A 15010-nucleotide genomic window follows, 5' to 3' on the forward strand; every position below is an offset into this window, starting at 1 on the left:
ACTTTTGTACCAACCTTAATATGAAGGATTTGCAAAGTTCAAAGGAACTTTTCAAGTTTATCATCTACTCTCTTGGCCTGATTTTATTGACATTCCAAAGATTTGTGCATAAAATTTGAAAAGAATTGTAGTCATGTATTTAAGCAACCTGTACTGTATCTACATGGTACTTAAGAATTTAGCACAAGAAGAGCACCTGTTACATGCTGTGCATGGGGTTTTTCTTTTTGGTAGTCAGCCCCTGTCCAGTGTTTTCATGATACTTTGCAGTAGGTCTATTGCATGCATCAGTTTGCTGGTTGCCCTGAAGGCATTTCTCCCTTCTTCTGTAGAAATGTGACTTTTTCATATTTATTTTAATCTCCACTCCCCAATCTTCACTCCCCTGACTGCCCTCTCTCCCCTACCCAGTTTTCTCGGGCTAGGACTACCATAAGGAGTAAACCAGAGAACTTGATAAATCGAAGACAATAAAAGTGAAAATTTTATTATTTTAATTTTTATCTGGAGTTTTAGGCTAAAGGTTTAGCTCAGTTCATCCCAGTAATTTCCCATCTTAAAGGATAATCGCTATGTGATTGCCACATTAAATTATGCACATGTATTGATCAATCTCTACAGTGCCATATCTGATAGTCAAAGAACTTAAAAAATATTTGGTTAAAAAAATTCTGACATCTTACATTTTTACATAAGGCTATTTATGAGTTTTATTTATCCCATTAAGTGAGACTGTATCTCACTGCAGAAATATTTATACTTTAATTATGAGATACTGTACTGTGTTACCTAAGATTTAAAAAACAAAAATTCTGAAATATATCTGGCCACAAGGGTTTCTGTTAAGGGAATTATATATTATTTTAAAATTCATGTATCGGCTGGGCGCCGCGGCTCACGCCTGTAATCCCAGCACTTTGGGAGGCCGAGGCGGGTGGATCACGATATCAAGAGATCGAGACCATCCTGGTCAACATGGTGAAACCTCGTCTCTACTAAAAATACAAAAAATTATCTGGGCATGGTGGCACATGCCTGTAATCCCAGCTACTCAGGAGGCTGAGGCAGGAGAATTACCTGAACCCAGGAGGCGGAGATTGCACTGAGACGAGATCGTGCCATTGCACTCCAGCCTGGGTAACAAGAGCGAAACTCCGTCTCAAAAAAAAAAAAATTCATGTATCTTTAAATAATGTAGCTGTTGTGTGGCTCTTTATTCCATAGTCAATATGGTTTTGTAGTAGTTATTCTCTTTACATAAATTCTGTATATCTCTACTGTTAAGCTATCTTTTTGTTATGGTAAAATTGGTTTAGAGTGGTTGACAGTTTAAAGAGGGATTTGTGATGATTTGTGTTCATTTTCATAGGGTTGGGGAGCAGAATATCACCGGCAGGATGTAACCAGCACCCCATGTTGGATTGAGATTCATCTTCATGGGCCTCTTCAGTGGCTGGATAAAGTCCTTACTCAGATGGGCTCCCCTCTGAACCCCATATCTTCTGTTTCATAATGCAGAAGTATTATTTTCAATTATATCATTAGTGGACTTGTTTTAATTTTAGAGAAACTTTGAGTACAGATACTGTGAGCTTACATGGAAAACAGATATTACAGCTTATTTTTTTTCTACATAATTGTGACCAATACATTTGTATTTTGTGATGAATCTACATTTGTTTGTATTTGTGTTCATGTGACTAACTCTCAAAAGTGTTGTAAAAGATGCAGAGTAAGTATTATGCCCCAGTTCAGAAATTTGGCATTGATCTTAAACTGGAACATGCTTTTACTTTATTGTCCTAGCAATTTTTTATTTGTTAAATTTATTTGAAAATGCATCACATGATGAAAAGTTAAAATAGCTTGTAAGAGGGTATATACAGTGAAGAGTAAGTCTTCCCTTCTACTCTTGATCTTCCAGAAGCTGTATTTTTACCAGTTTCTTTATCCCTCCAACTTAAAAAAAAAAGAGTAATTCATTGTTTTGCAAAAGTGTGTGGTAGGGGCTTAAAAGAAACTATAAAAAAAGTTTTATTTGAAGGAACATTATGCACTGCTCTAACCAGTAGTGTTCAGTAAAAGCAAAGTGATAGTTTTCTAGATGACATAAAATTTACATTTAATACACATAAGTGTTCGTCAGTGTAATGTGACTTCATGCTATATATCTTTTGTAAAACATTTCCTTTTTTAAAAAAATTATTGCAAATAACTGATCTCAAGTATATGTCATTTACTCAAAATCTGTCATAAGCATCACTTTGTAGCTAGTGACAGTGCATGCACAGCCTTGTTCAACTATGTTTGCTGCTTTTGGACAATGTTGCAAGAACTCTGATTTTGACATGCATTAATCTTTTATTTTGCACTTTTATGGGTGACAGTTTTTAGTGTAAACTTTGATAAAACACACTCAAGTGACTTGGACTTAGATGCTGATCGTTAACGTCCTTGGTACCTTTTTTGTATTAAAAAACATAGCAATTTATAGATTACATTTGTAGGAAGTTAAGCTTTTTTCTAGTTTTTGTTATATTTTCAACCTAGGTAAAGACTGTTATTCTATAGCTCCAATTTAAGGTGCTTTTTAAATTCCCCACAGTTTTATGGGTGTTATTAATGCTGGAAAATCATGTACTTAATCCCATTGCTCTTACTTGCATCAGCCTCCCTATGCCATAGCCATAGAAGGCTCTTTAGTTGGGCCCCAAGGATGAGGCTACTGATCTGATACTAAATGAATCAGCAGTGGATGTAGGGATAGCTAATTTAAAAACTCTCACTTGGCCGGGCGCGGTGAACCCTCACTTGGCTGGGCGCGGTAGCTCACACTTGTAATCCCAGCACTTTGGGAGGCCAAGGCAATTGGATCACGAGGTCAGGAGTTCGAGACCAGTCTGGCCAATATGGTGAAACCCTGTCGCTACTAAAAATACAAAAATTAGCAGGGCGTGATGGTACGGGCCTGTAATCCCAGCTACTCGGGAGGCTGAGGCAGAAGAATTGCTTGAACCAAGGAGGCAGAGGTTGCAGTGAGCTGAGATTGGGCCACTACACTCTAGCCTGGGCGACAGAGTGAAACTCCATCTCAAAAAAAAAAAAAAAACCACTCACTTATCAACAAATACAGACTATAGACTCTTCTCTCACTTATCAATGATGCTCTTTTTCCATTTTTTAAGTACCTATGTGGAAGCTAGTCTCCCAAAACACAACCTTTAGAAAGGAAAGACGTGAATGAAAACTCTGAAATATCCCATTAATGAGTCATGATTTTGGCTTCGGGTAAAGGACTTTGAACCAGTGTTTTTCTCGAGAGCCGTCAAATGGACACTTAGTTATGACATGAGAATGAAGAAATTATTTTGGGAAAAAAAATGACCTAATTAATCTATCAGCGAAAGCTTTATTTTCTGGTGCCTTTTAAAAATATGTGGAGCCATGTCATTCTTCTGTTTAAAATGTTAGTTTGGTTTGACTTTCCATTTTGTCTTTCTGCTCTTGTGAAGAAAAAAAAAAGCATTTTTGAGGAAAGAATTATACAGTTCCTTTTGTTTTCTGTGTCTTATTTATTGCTTTTTCAATGTGCAGCCAATGGATGGTTTTAGTTCTTTCAAATGAAGTGCCTTTGTGTTTCAGTTCACAGTTCTTTGCTGGGTAAAAGAAATACTTTCTGACAGTCACCTGAGCATTAAATGTAAGTATTACATGACATGCATTCTGTTTCTTCCAGAGTTCTGTCAGCCACATGAAAGAGAATATCTGCTTACTGGTAGAACTTTGGCATTTTCATCATTCTTTTACTTAGCAGGCTTATGGCACGATCTCTGGAACAAATTTGTAGAAAAAATTACTCCAGTTGAATGACAAATGTATGTGATCAACTTCATTGGGCTGCAGTAAACTAGTGGAAATTATAGAATTGTTTTATTGGTGTTTTCTACTGAGTTAATTAAAAATGGTTTTTATTTGGGGTCATTATGTCACAGTCTTGAGTTAACAAGATCTTACATGATTGGCCTTTTCTTTGTTTTCTCTTAGGAATTGGTTCTCATGAATGACAGTACTAAAGCAATTAACAAGAGTTTGACAGAGAACTATAAGCCTGTTGTATTTCCTAAAAGTTGTCAACTCCACACTCTTGAACTTGAAATGAAAACTTTATTTAGTCCAGCTATTCTTACAGTCTCTAAGGATTTTCATATATCTATGTGTAGGAAATAAAATTTGCTAGCAAGATTTTTAGAAACTAAGTAAAATTCTGGCTAGTGAAAGGAAAGTACCTCTGTAATTTTAGTAAGTTACAGTTATACATTTTAATTTAACCTACAGAATGTTTTATAGTAAAATTTATTAAAACAGCACCACTAGAATCACCATGGCATGTACAACATATTTATACTGGCTGAAACGGCAGAATCTGGGAATAATAAAATTGCAACCAGTTTGATAATGCAAAAAAAGCAGAATAGAATGAAATCTCAGTAATGAATTAAAGCAACAAAAAGATACTGATTGGCAAAAAGCAAGATACAAGAGGTACATTTGCTTAACATCTCTACGTAATATTTATGGTCTGGTCAGTATTGCCTGGCTAACATGAAGTGTAAACTACTAGGCATGTTATTGATCTACTGAAACTAATCTTTTTTTTAGAAGGAAATTTAAGGAAGACATCAATACAAAGTGTCAAATATGTGTTTCAGAATATAAATCATTTTTCACATTTTATTTTGCTATATTAAAAAAAAACAATAGAATTGGCTTGGTTTCTGAGGTGAAATCAGAGTAATATTTCTAGATAGACAGTTCAACAAGCCACATCTAATAGCACAGATAGAGGATGTAGCTATTTTATACCTTTCATAACATTTGAGAGTAAGACATCCTTTAGGATGTGAAGTGATCATTAAGTACTCATATTTGAAATCTATTGTCAAGATTAGAACTGATTAACTTCATGTTAATTAACAAGATTAACTTCATGTTAAAACACCTTCCATATTACCTAAGGGTACCTGTGGAAAACAGTTCCTTCCCCTATGGTAGTATTTTGTGGAAGAGAAAGTTATATATATGAAAAATGAAATCCTACCAACAGCAGAGAAAGTAAAAAGTTTGATAGTACCTATCAAAGTGCTGTACTTCTGTAGAGAACATCTGATGTACCAATTTAGATCTCTTTCTTTATACTTTTTCTAGTCATTTACTTAATAGTACTTTGGATCATTATCACCTTTGCCACTTAAAATATATAAATATCCTTTTTACTTTTTGAGGAAGGAATAATTTTTTGATAATTACTGAGTTCAGCCTTTTGTGATGACTTATATTTTGGACCTATATTTTAACTTTTAAGAGTGTCAGATCCCTTCCTTGTCTTACTAGTTAAATCCTCACTTAATTTCTTGGGTATGAATATAAATGTGTGTCATCATTATATTGTTCAGCTAGATGAGCAAGTGTCTTAGGGTAGTAGATAGCCTGGTGGTTTTAGAAGTGTTTGGTGATTTTTATGGCGGGAGTTTTCCTAAGTGTTGGTTTATAGGTGGTATCAGATATTATTAGGGCAGCTTTTTGGGGAGTAATCTCAGGTCCCTAGAGGAGCAGCATTTTTCTCATTGTAAGATTCTTGGGAGCTTTTCTTATCACACAAAATGCATGAATCGAATGTGAGAAATGAAAGCATTTCTTCTGCATAAACAAAGAATTCTACCTGCAGGACAGAAACCTGGACAGTTCTTTGGAACTCACTGAATTACAGTTTAGTTTGTCCTCATTACAGAGTGACAATATTTTTCAAGCCTTTGTATGTTGGATTATCTTATTTCCTAAAATGCAACTGTATTACAATTGAAATGACACCCTAAAATTGGATGGTTTACCAATACCAATGAAAGGGATTTCACACATCTATTTTTATTTTTGTTTTGAAGTAAGAGCACATGCTATATAATAATTGTTAGCAGCAATTGCTGTAAAACAAATGAGGAGTTATTTCTCTGAAAAGATCCAGTCCTAGAGCAAGATTCTTTGATCATTCATGACAGAGTGAAAAAGGTTTGTGTGGTTCTTGTCCAAATAACTCAGTTCTTAAAATTCCTAAAATCATAAGCCATTATCCTTTAAAGGTTTATTTGAAGATGCTGTTAAAGTACAGAATTTTGTGTACAGGTAGATTTTTTACCCCTCATTAATGGTGCCTTCTTAATACAAGCTGGTGTTAGCTATAACAAAACTCCAGTAAGGCCAAAGAATCCCAAGTTCTTTGTTTTAAAAAAAAAATCTTTTAGGGTCAGATTTTCCCTTAAGAATCATTGGAGATGATGTTGTGTTGTTTTATTTATAAAGTACTTTAACTATAGGAACTCTAGAAGATAATGGTTAGGCAAGTGATTTTCTTTTTAACATGGTTGGCTTAAGTTGTACTTTGAAATTCACTTACTTTAAAATTGAAGAGGATTTTAATCATGGAAATTGAACGTTTGTATCTACCTGCCTACATTTTCTTAAAAAATATTTCATGTGCAGATAATGAAGACCAAGCCAATGGCTGCACTGTAGGTCTGCTGCTTATTTGTATTTGTTTTGTTTATGTTGTAGAAGTTGAAATTCTAGCAACGTGCTTCAATTCTGTTATTTTGATACTTATGTATTAGGTTTTACTATATTGTGCTTTTCCAAGCCATAACTCTTAAAAACTTTGTTTTTGCATATCGTTTGCTAATTCTTTATTTTAATAAACCTCAAAAACTGCTTAATGTGTCTTTTGTTTTGTTTTTCCCTGTTTTGGCTCTGGAGTTGGCCTGCCTGTGTTGAGTCATGGGTCTCATAGCTTAGACAAGTAGCTTAACCACTCTATGCCCCACTTTCCTGACCTATAAGTGAAAGTCTACTTCATAGGAAGGATTTGAGGGAAGATTAATTAAGTGTAATACAAATAAAGTGTTTAGAACAGTACTTAGAACATAAGAACTTGTTTTTTAAAATTGTTACTGTCTTTTATATTTCTACTAGTTCTTTGATTCAGAATAATTATTTCTGATGTTGCTTGACCTTGGTATATCAACCTTTGATTATCCACTTTGTGTTTTACCATTATTTTTTATTTTCTTCAGTCTTCTCCTTTTTTGAAAAAATTTAAATCACAGACTGACTTTGTATCATTCTCACTGTGGTACACACTTTTACCAACCTCTGAATTACATGTACAAGATGTGCAAACTCATTCTAATTGAAAGGAATGGTAAAAAATCATGTGCCCTAGCCAGAAAACTAAAACAAACTAAATATTTTAACCCTAAAGGATAAATGTAAAAGCACTTGTTTTTTGTTTGTTTGTTTGTTTGTTTTTTAAGGAAAAAAGACTTCCTCTATTCAAGCTTGTCCAACCCGGCTGCATGTGGTCCAATACAGCTTTGAATACGGCCCAACCCAAATTGGTAGACTTTCTTAAAACATTATAAGATTATTTTGCAAGTTTTTTATTTTTATTTTTTATAGCTCACTGGCTATCGTTAATGGGTTTTATGTGTGGCCCAAGACAATTATTCTTCCATTGTGGCCTAGGGAAGCCAAAAGATTGGACACTCCTACCAATTTCTGAGAATCAGTTCCTTCCTATGTCTTATTTAAAAGGCATTTTGTAAGGTATTTTGTAGCAACATCACTGGTTGTTTTAGAAGTGTATTTTTTAAAAAGCACACTTGTCTTGGCAAAAGATTTCAGTGAGCACTAAGAGGATGTTGGCTTCTCTTGGCTTTCTTTTCAGGTAGATATGGTCATGTGACTAAGCTTGGCCAGTAGGATATTAGCAGAAGTGATAGGCACTACTTCTGCATTATATCTGGAAGAGGAAGGCACCCCTTGCTCTTTTCCCCTTCTTAGTGGCTGGACTGCAGATAGGATGGCAGGATCTAGAGTAGACACCTTGAAGTGGACATGGAAGCTGAGGGATGAGGATGACAGTTGTGCTACCCCTGAAAGAGTACCGTGAGAAAGAAACTTGAGCAGTGGATGGCTTTGTTATAGCAGCTTGGACCTAATTAATACTAACTTGCTCGTTTAGTGATTACTGCAGGTCAAGCTTTATGCTAGGCAGTAGAGCTGGAATCAGTTCCTGTCCTCATAAAAAGTGAAGCTGTAACAGAGTATTTAGTTTCTACTTCATTAGGTTAATCAGTTTTGAGGGTGGAGAAGCAGGACCCACAAATGAGGGAAATTTTTAACTATAGACTCTACACCTGTGTTTCCGAATATTTAAATTTTTTCTGACCCTGAGTCATATGAGCTTGTTCATTCATTTGACTAATATTTGAGGGCTTGTTAGATGTCAGGCTGAGGAATACAGTGGTTAAAGCAAAAATTCTTTCCTTTGAGAATCTTCATTCTGGTTAATGAAACACCAAACACTAGTAAGTTCCAAAGAGAAAAAAAAGTCAAGAAAGGAAGATACCAGAGTTGGGGAACAAAGTGGAATTACAATTTTAGATATAGTAGCCAGGGAAGGTTTCATTGAGTAAATAATCTTTGAATAAAGTCCAGGAAGATGTGAGGAAGTTGGTATGTGAAACAATGATTTAACCAATTCTTACTCAAGGCAATTCAAAAGGCATGTGAATGATCTGTGTTTTTCTGCAGGAAAAGGAATAATTCAAGCAGAAATAGCTAAACGTATGAACTTTTAAATTGCTTGTTTTTTAGTCTGCAAGAGATACAATAATAACTGAAGTGTTACATAGGTGGAGACAGGAAATGTTAATTGCTAACAACTTTGTGGATTACCACCCCCAGGAAACTAGCAACTTGGAGGACCAATCAATAAAGGAGTGTTCGACTCAGTATTTCACCTGATACAAAGTTAAAGTGGAAAAGCAAAAGAGATGTGCTCAGATGTAAATATACCTTTAAATTTAACCTCTAGCTCTGTTTTCCCACTATATTTCATTCAGTAAATATTTATTCCCTATTTTCTGTTTAAAAGTAGGCTAGGCATTGGGAAAACAGTGAACAGGACAGATGCTGTCCCTATTGTCTGTTCATACAACTTACATGTTACTAGTTGGAAGAAGCATTAGGCTACTAATTATTGCAGTTATTTAGTGGCTGTGATTGGGGAGGCAGTCTGGGGCTATGAGAGAATATAATCTTATCTGAGGATTTAGGAAAGTCCTTTTTGAGGAAGAAACATGTAAGTGGAGACCTGAAGAATGAGAAGGCATCAGCCAGAGGAAGGAGAGAAACAGCTTATGCAGAAGGGCCTTAGGGATTGAAAGGCCACTGGAGTATAAGAGGAGTGTGAGAAGAGGAGGCTGGTGGGGCCAGATGATTCTGGGCCTTATTAGGCTTTTGTGTTTAATCCTGAGAGCGAAGAGAAGCCATTGGTGTATAAGCTGGGACTGGAGGCAGATGTGTTTATTGAGTGAAGAGAGACAAAAGTGAATGTAGGGCTTTGAGTTAGGGTTGTGATGGTGGACATGGAGGGGAGTAGATGGAGTAGAGTGGTGCCTAGGCGGGGAGGGATTACATATTGGAGGATGAAGAAGAGTTTAGGGTCAAGAATGACCACCATGCCTTTTTTCCTTTGGGCAGCCGTATGCTGGTGCAGTCTATTCAGATGGAGAAGACTGAAGGAGGATCTAATTTAGACAGAAAGATGATGAGTTTTAGACTTGCTGAGTTTGAAGTTTCCTATGAGATACCCAAATGGAGGTGTTGAGTGGGCTCAGGGATAGTGTGGAGAGAGTCATCCGAGAAGCAACTAGAGCCATGAGAGTGGATGAGATAGTTTAGGGGGAAAGTGCAAAGTGAGGAGAGACCCAGAATAGCTGTCCTTCAACTCTGGGCATACCTATTGGGAAGTACAGACCTGTTTACTGTTTCCTGATAGCACACGCCTGACAAAGGACAGGTCATTGACAGAAAGCAGGTGTTTGTACCACTGCAAGCACTTCTGAAATGGCCACCATGGTTCATAATGATAGCTCACATTCAGGGCACTTACTACATATCAAACACGAGCTAATCACTTTACCAATAATGCTTCACTCCATGTTGAAAATCCTGTGAAGCAGGTATTGTTATCTCTATTTTACAAATGAAAAAACAGACTATCAGAAATTCAGAAATATGAAGGCATAGAGTGGATGATCAAGCTCAGGTCATTGGCTCCAGGACTCAGGCCCTTGGTCACCACTGTGCTACCTCTCCTTGGCTCCTACCATCTGCAGCTACCTCCCCACTGTGATCTCTAGCCTATCCCCCAACTCCCACCGTAAATAATGTCTTTTCCTCCACCCTCTTGGCTGCTCACAGTGGCTGGTTATAGCAGAGGAACCCAAACACCTGTGACATGGGCCCTATTCCTATCTTTCGCCTGCCATGCCCTGCTCTCCAAAGGTAGTTTCAAGGCATCTTGGAACTGGTGGGAGAGCAAAGGGCAGGAGGATGTGTATGCACAGATGTCTACTCCCAGATAGTCATGTCTTAGCTTGGGCTGCTTCAACAAAATACCATAGACTGGGTGGCTTAAACAGAAATTTATTTTCTCACAGTTCTGTAAGCTACAAGTCCTCCAAGATTAAAGTTCCGGCTGAGTCAGTTTCTAGTGAGGGCCCTCTTCCTAGTTTGCAGATAACCGTCTTTTCACTGTGTCCTCACATGGCCTTTTCTCAGTGCCTGCACCTGGCCAGAGTTGAGAGCTGTATGCGGTCCTGCAAGGACACTAAACTTACCAGAACAGGCATCCACCCTTATGGTTTCATATAACTTTACTTTCTTACTCTAAATACAGCCACTCTGGGGATTAGGGCTTCAACATATGAATTTAGGGAAGACATATGCATTCAATTTTAATACCATCTAAATGTTCAATCATCACATTGTAGTCCACTTATTTTAAACATCCGTAGAGGGCAGATGTGAATTCAGCCACATCCCTGCTGCCGGGGAGAGAATCTAGGGCTGAGTTCAACATGAGAAAGAACCCATTACCCCTTAGCCAGTGCAATACTATCCTAGAAAAGGAACCAAGTTACTCAGGTTCACAGTGCTGGTCAGTTCACTTACTGACCCTGTGTGCTTTCTAGGTTGCAGGTCCGTGCAGCCTCAATTTCCCAGAAATTTATTCCCAAAGTGTCTGTTCATTTGAAGTGGCCAAGCCTTTGGCTTAGGTGGCTGAGAACACTGCAACACTGTAGAGACATCAAGAGATGCTTTCCAAGTTGTGTTTATCTTAGTACTTTTTGGCTTTAACCCCTTGATGCCTTATGCCAGTATCTTTTTAAGGGATCCCAAAAGCCTCCTGGAGGGCCCAGGAACTACAGGTGAATCCTAAGCCAGTCATCTTCTTATGTTCTCCCATGAAGGAACCAGTCCTTGCATTTGTTTGTGGTCACAGAAGACAGTGGGCTCTAGTGAGAGCACATCCTGTTGGTGGGGTCTGCTTCTTCCAGCAGCAGTGCTGCATCAAGCCTATAGCTCAGTAATAGAAATAGCTGTCATTTGCACACTCACTTTGTACAAGCATTATGCTAGCATGTTATTATTGGTTATAATAACTTTGGTTATACTGTTTATTATTCAATCTTATAGAGCTAGGTGATACAGTACCCATTTTGCAGATGAGGAAATAGGCTCAGATAGGTTATTTGCATGAGGCCATACAGCTAGTGAGAGGTGGAGCTGGGATTTAAAGCCAGGCATTTGAACTCCAGAGCTTGTACGTTTGACCACTCTGCATAATACCTTCAGATCTGGCTATCAGGACATGTGGTGGAGGAATACCCTTCCTCTGCATTAGTCTCCTACCCCTTCACAAGTCCTCACAAGCACTTCAAATGAATAGACACTTTGGGAGTAAATTTCTAGGTAATTGAGCTTGCATAGACCTGGAATCTACAAAGCACACAGGGTCAGTAAGTGAACTGACCAGCACTGTGAACCTGCCAGCAGGGTGAACCTGAGTAACTTGGTTCCATTTAGACCAAGGCTGAAGGGTCCCCCATTTCAGCACCATGTGATTTTGTATGCCAGCCAGGGGCCCTCATATTTCTCACATTTATTTCCATCTAGTCCTCTCTGCCACCAAGGTTCATGCAGATTAGCTTGGGTTACCTTTATTGTAGGCTGGAGAGGTTTGGCTACCTTTCCTAAGACTAAGCTAAAATGCCATATAAGGTGATCATAGAATTGGCACTGTTAGGACCTGGCGGGTATTAGTTCTGGAAGACATGGAGAATCAAGCCCAGGGAGGCTTTTCTGGTTTCTATGCCTCCTCTCCGGTGCTTCCCAGATAAGAGCCAGGAGGGAATCTTGGACACTGACTGAGGAGAAGTGGTGGGCTGGGCTGTGCTGTGCTGGACTGGGCCTTAGGAGCCCTGGCCAATCTCTTCCCCAACCTCAGTCTGGCCTCAGGAGCCAGTTTCAGTGTCACAACCCTTAGAATTGTTGCAGAATTTTGTGCCTGTATGCATTTGGCCAGGGGCAAGAGTCCTTGATTTTCTTCAGATTGCCAAAGCCTGAGTGACCCTGGCATGGGTTAGAATGACTGGATTAGACAGTCTGTCAGATTCTTTTTCAGTCAAACCTGCTCTAAGCTCTAGTGCCCCACTGAGCCAGGTGACTCCTGAAATTATTTTAAAGCCCCATGAAAAGACTACTTAGAATTGGATTAACTTTGGTTAAGGTTTTCACAAGCCTTTTTAGTTCCTCTCAAGTTTTTTGAAGTTGTTTTTCCTCTGCTGGGTTTATGCATCCATTTCCCTCCTGCCATGTTCTCCAGGGCAGGTCCCCATCTCCTTTGGGAGGAAGTGCTGGGCAGCTGCTTTACCACCTGACCTTCAGGGTATTCCTTCACCAGATGGTTCTGGTCCAGACATGGCTCTTCAGGGGTTTCAGGCAGAGGGAAGCTCAGAGCAAAAGGGAAGATGCCAGGTGGAAGGAAATGCCCTGCAGAAAGGGTCCTCAGGCACCCTGTGAATGGGAATTTATTCAGCAGCTCTGGCAGCAATTTTCCCTGAGGACCACCCTTTAAAAACTTCCCCGAGGAAGTAACTGACCTGGGGAAAAGCTGAAGAGGAGGAAGTATTATCAAAATGTCCTGGGCGTCGGACATTCACCCTCCTCGCTTGGGTCTCCTGCTCGGGATTGATCTCCCCTTATCCCTTTTTCCAAAGCGGCGCAAACAATTACCAGCACGTTCTCAGCACTTGGTCTAATTGGGTGAGTTTTTATTATAGAAATGCGGCCCATGAAGATGTGAGACGTGTATCCCCGACTGCGGTGGGACCCTGCTCCTCTCCACCGACCTCCCACTGCCCGTGCGCAAATAAGGGACTGGGTCCTTAGACCTGGGCAGGATCCACTGAACCCCGCGTCCTGTCATTTCCCCCAGGGGACGCGGCCCCCGATTGCCAACCTTCCAAAGTTCAGGGTGAGTTCCCAGTCGGATCCTAGTGGGGTCATTCTCGGTGTCAAGGAGCAAGAGAGGCGGTAGCAGGTGTGGGGAGACAGCCACAGGGCTTGCGAGTCCTGACAGGTAGCTCCAGGCTAGTTGCACGCTCATGGTTCCTGTCTCTTCCGTGTGCCAAGTAAAGAAGTCAGCAGGCGGTGAGCAAGCCTCCTGCGCCGGGGCTGGCGCGCAGTCTTTTAGGAAGGTTTTCCGACTGGACCCTCTGTCAGGAAGGGGATTAGGCCAGGGGATCAGAACTACGGTACCTATAGGTAATGGAATTGAGACCCTACACAGCCTCCCGACCTCTCGGTCTCCCTTTCCCCCGGGTTGCCACTCTAGTTCAGGAATGGTCTTTGGGTCAGGGCGCGGTGTTCCCATGGGCCAGCGACCCCCGGAGTCATGCCCTCCCTACCCGGCTCAAGCCGGCTGTCTTGGCGTGGTCAGGACGGGCCTCCTGGCGGCGGCAGCAGCGGCTCAGTCCCACACTACACCGGCCGCGTCTTCCAGGGCGCGCGGGCGTCGCGCAGCGAGCGGTCGTGGGGCAGCGCGGCGAAGGCCGAATGGCGCAGCTGGCAACCGATGAAGAGGACGACGAGCGCCACGGAGAGTAGCAGCAGGAAGAAGAGCAGCAGGTAGGTGGGCAGGTCGGGCTTTGTGGCGGCGCCGTCCCGCATACCGCGCGCAGTGGCCAGCTCCAGCGGCAAAGCGCCTTCTGCCTTGACCGTGGCTCCCGGCGCCAGCGCGCTGCCTACCGCCACCTCGGGGCCGCCCGTGGCGTTGAATAGGTCGCCGTACATGGCCCCCGGGTCCCACTGACCCCAGCCGGATCGCCTCACTTCGCCTCCAGCAGACTGGCGCGACCCGGCGCATCCATGGCGCGCCCCTCCCGCCCCGCCGCGCAAAACTGACCGAGAGTCGGTGCCTTGGGGCCAGAAGGGGCTGCAGAGACCTGGGACGTGTCCGCTCACTCGCCTCCGCGCTCAGCTGCCTTCCCTGCCGGCCGGCGGACCCCAGCGCTCGGAGCTGGACAGTTCTGTGCCGGCGCCTCTTCTCGCCTTCTCCAGCAGGACAGAGGTCCCAGTCCCAATCACTGAGTCGTCTTGCGGCTTTACAGTAAGCAGCCCTCTCAGCTCGGACCCCCAGCTCCAGTGAGCTCCAGGTGCCGGGCGCCTCGGGGCTGTGGCGGGGGTGAGAGGTACTCAGAGAGTGCAGCTGCAGCCCGGGGTCTCTTCTCAGTGCCCGGTGACAGAGCGCACGGAGGGCGGGTGGCCCGCGAGTCCTCCGCGTCCTCCGGCGCCGCCGCCACCGCAGCGTCTCGGAGCAGTCCTGCAGCCTCGGGTCCCTGTCGAGATGCCCGGTGTGCAGCGAGCTTGTCCCCACTCGCTCCGGCTGCTGCGCTCCTGTCTTGAGCAGGAGACTGAGCCTTCCGGCGGCTCTGAGCGCGCTCGGGTCCCGGGCGGGGGTGCGGGGGAGGGGCGGGACTGGCGGCGGCTGCCCGGGGGAACGGCTGCGAACCAATGAGTGCAAGAGAGGACTCGGCTGCGACTGCCCCCT

At 41.9% G+C, this 15010-nt stretch overlaps 2 protein-coding genes across 7 annotated transcripts in view; one reads left to right on the plus strand and one right to left on the minus strand.

Moving 5' to 3' along the window:
• Positions 1-6759, plus strand: part of SMAD5 (SMAD family member 5) — a 43832-nt gene extending 37073 nt beyond the window's left edge. For all 6 annotated transcript variants that reach the window (XM_012436249.2, XM_012436561.2, XM_012436330.2 and 3 more), the window contains one exon: positions 1370-6759. In XM_012436249.2, the coding sequence (XP_012291672.1) occupies positions 1370-1513 (144 nt within the window). In that variant the 3' untranslated portion in view covers positions 1514-6759. The remainder of the gene's footprint in view (positions 1-1369) is intronic.
• A 7182-nt stretch (positions 6760-13941) lies between these two features.
• On the minus strand, positions 13942-14253 carry SMIM32 (small integral membrane protein 32). The gene has a single exon (XM_064366240.1). It carries the CDS (start codon positions 14251-14253, stop codon positions 13942-13944), a length of 312 nt encoding a protein of 103 aa, XP_064222310.1.
• Positions 14254-15010: the final 757 nt, after the last annotated feature.

This window comes from Aotus nancymaae, unplaced genomic scaffold (assembly GCF_030222135.1).
Source record: "Aotus nancymaae isolate 86718 unplaced genomic scaffold, 86718_ANA_hifiasm-v0.15.2.pri h1tg000064l_1, whole genome shotgun sequence".
Classification (NCBI taxonomy): domain Eukaryota; kingdom Metazoa; phylum Chordata; class Mammalia; order Primates; family Aotidae; genus Aotus; species Aotus nancymaae.

Bases quoted from the DNA above. Each gene is read 5' to 3' on its own strand.
- SMIM32 (XM_064366240.1), bottom strand. From the start codon at position 14,253: ATGTACGGCGACCTATTCAACGCCACGGGCGGCCCCGAGGTGGCGGTA.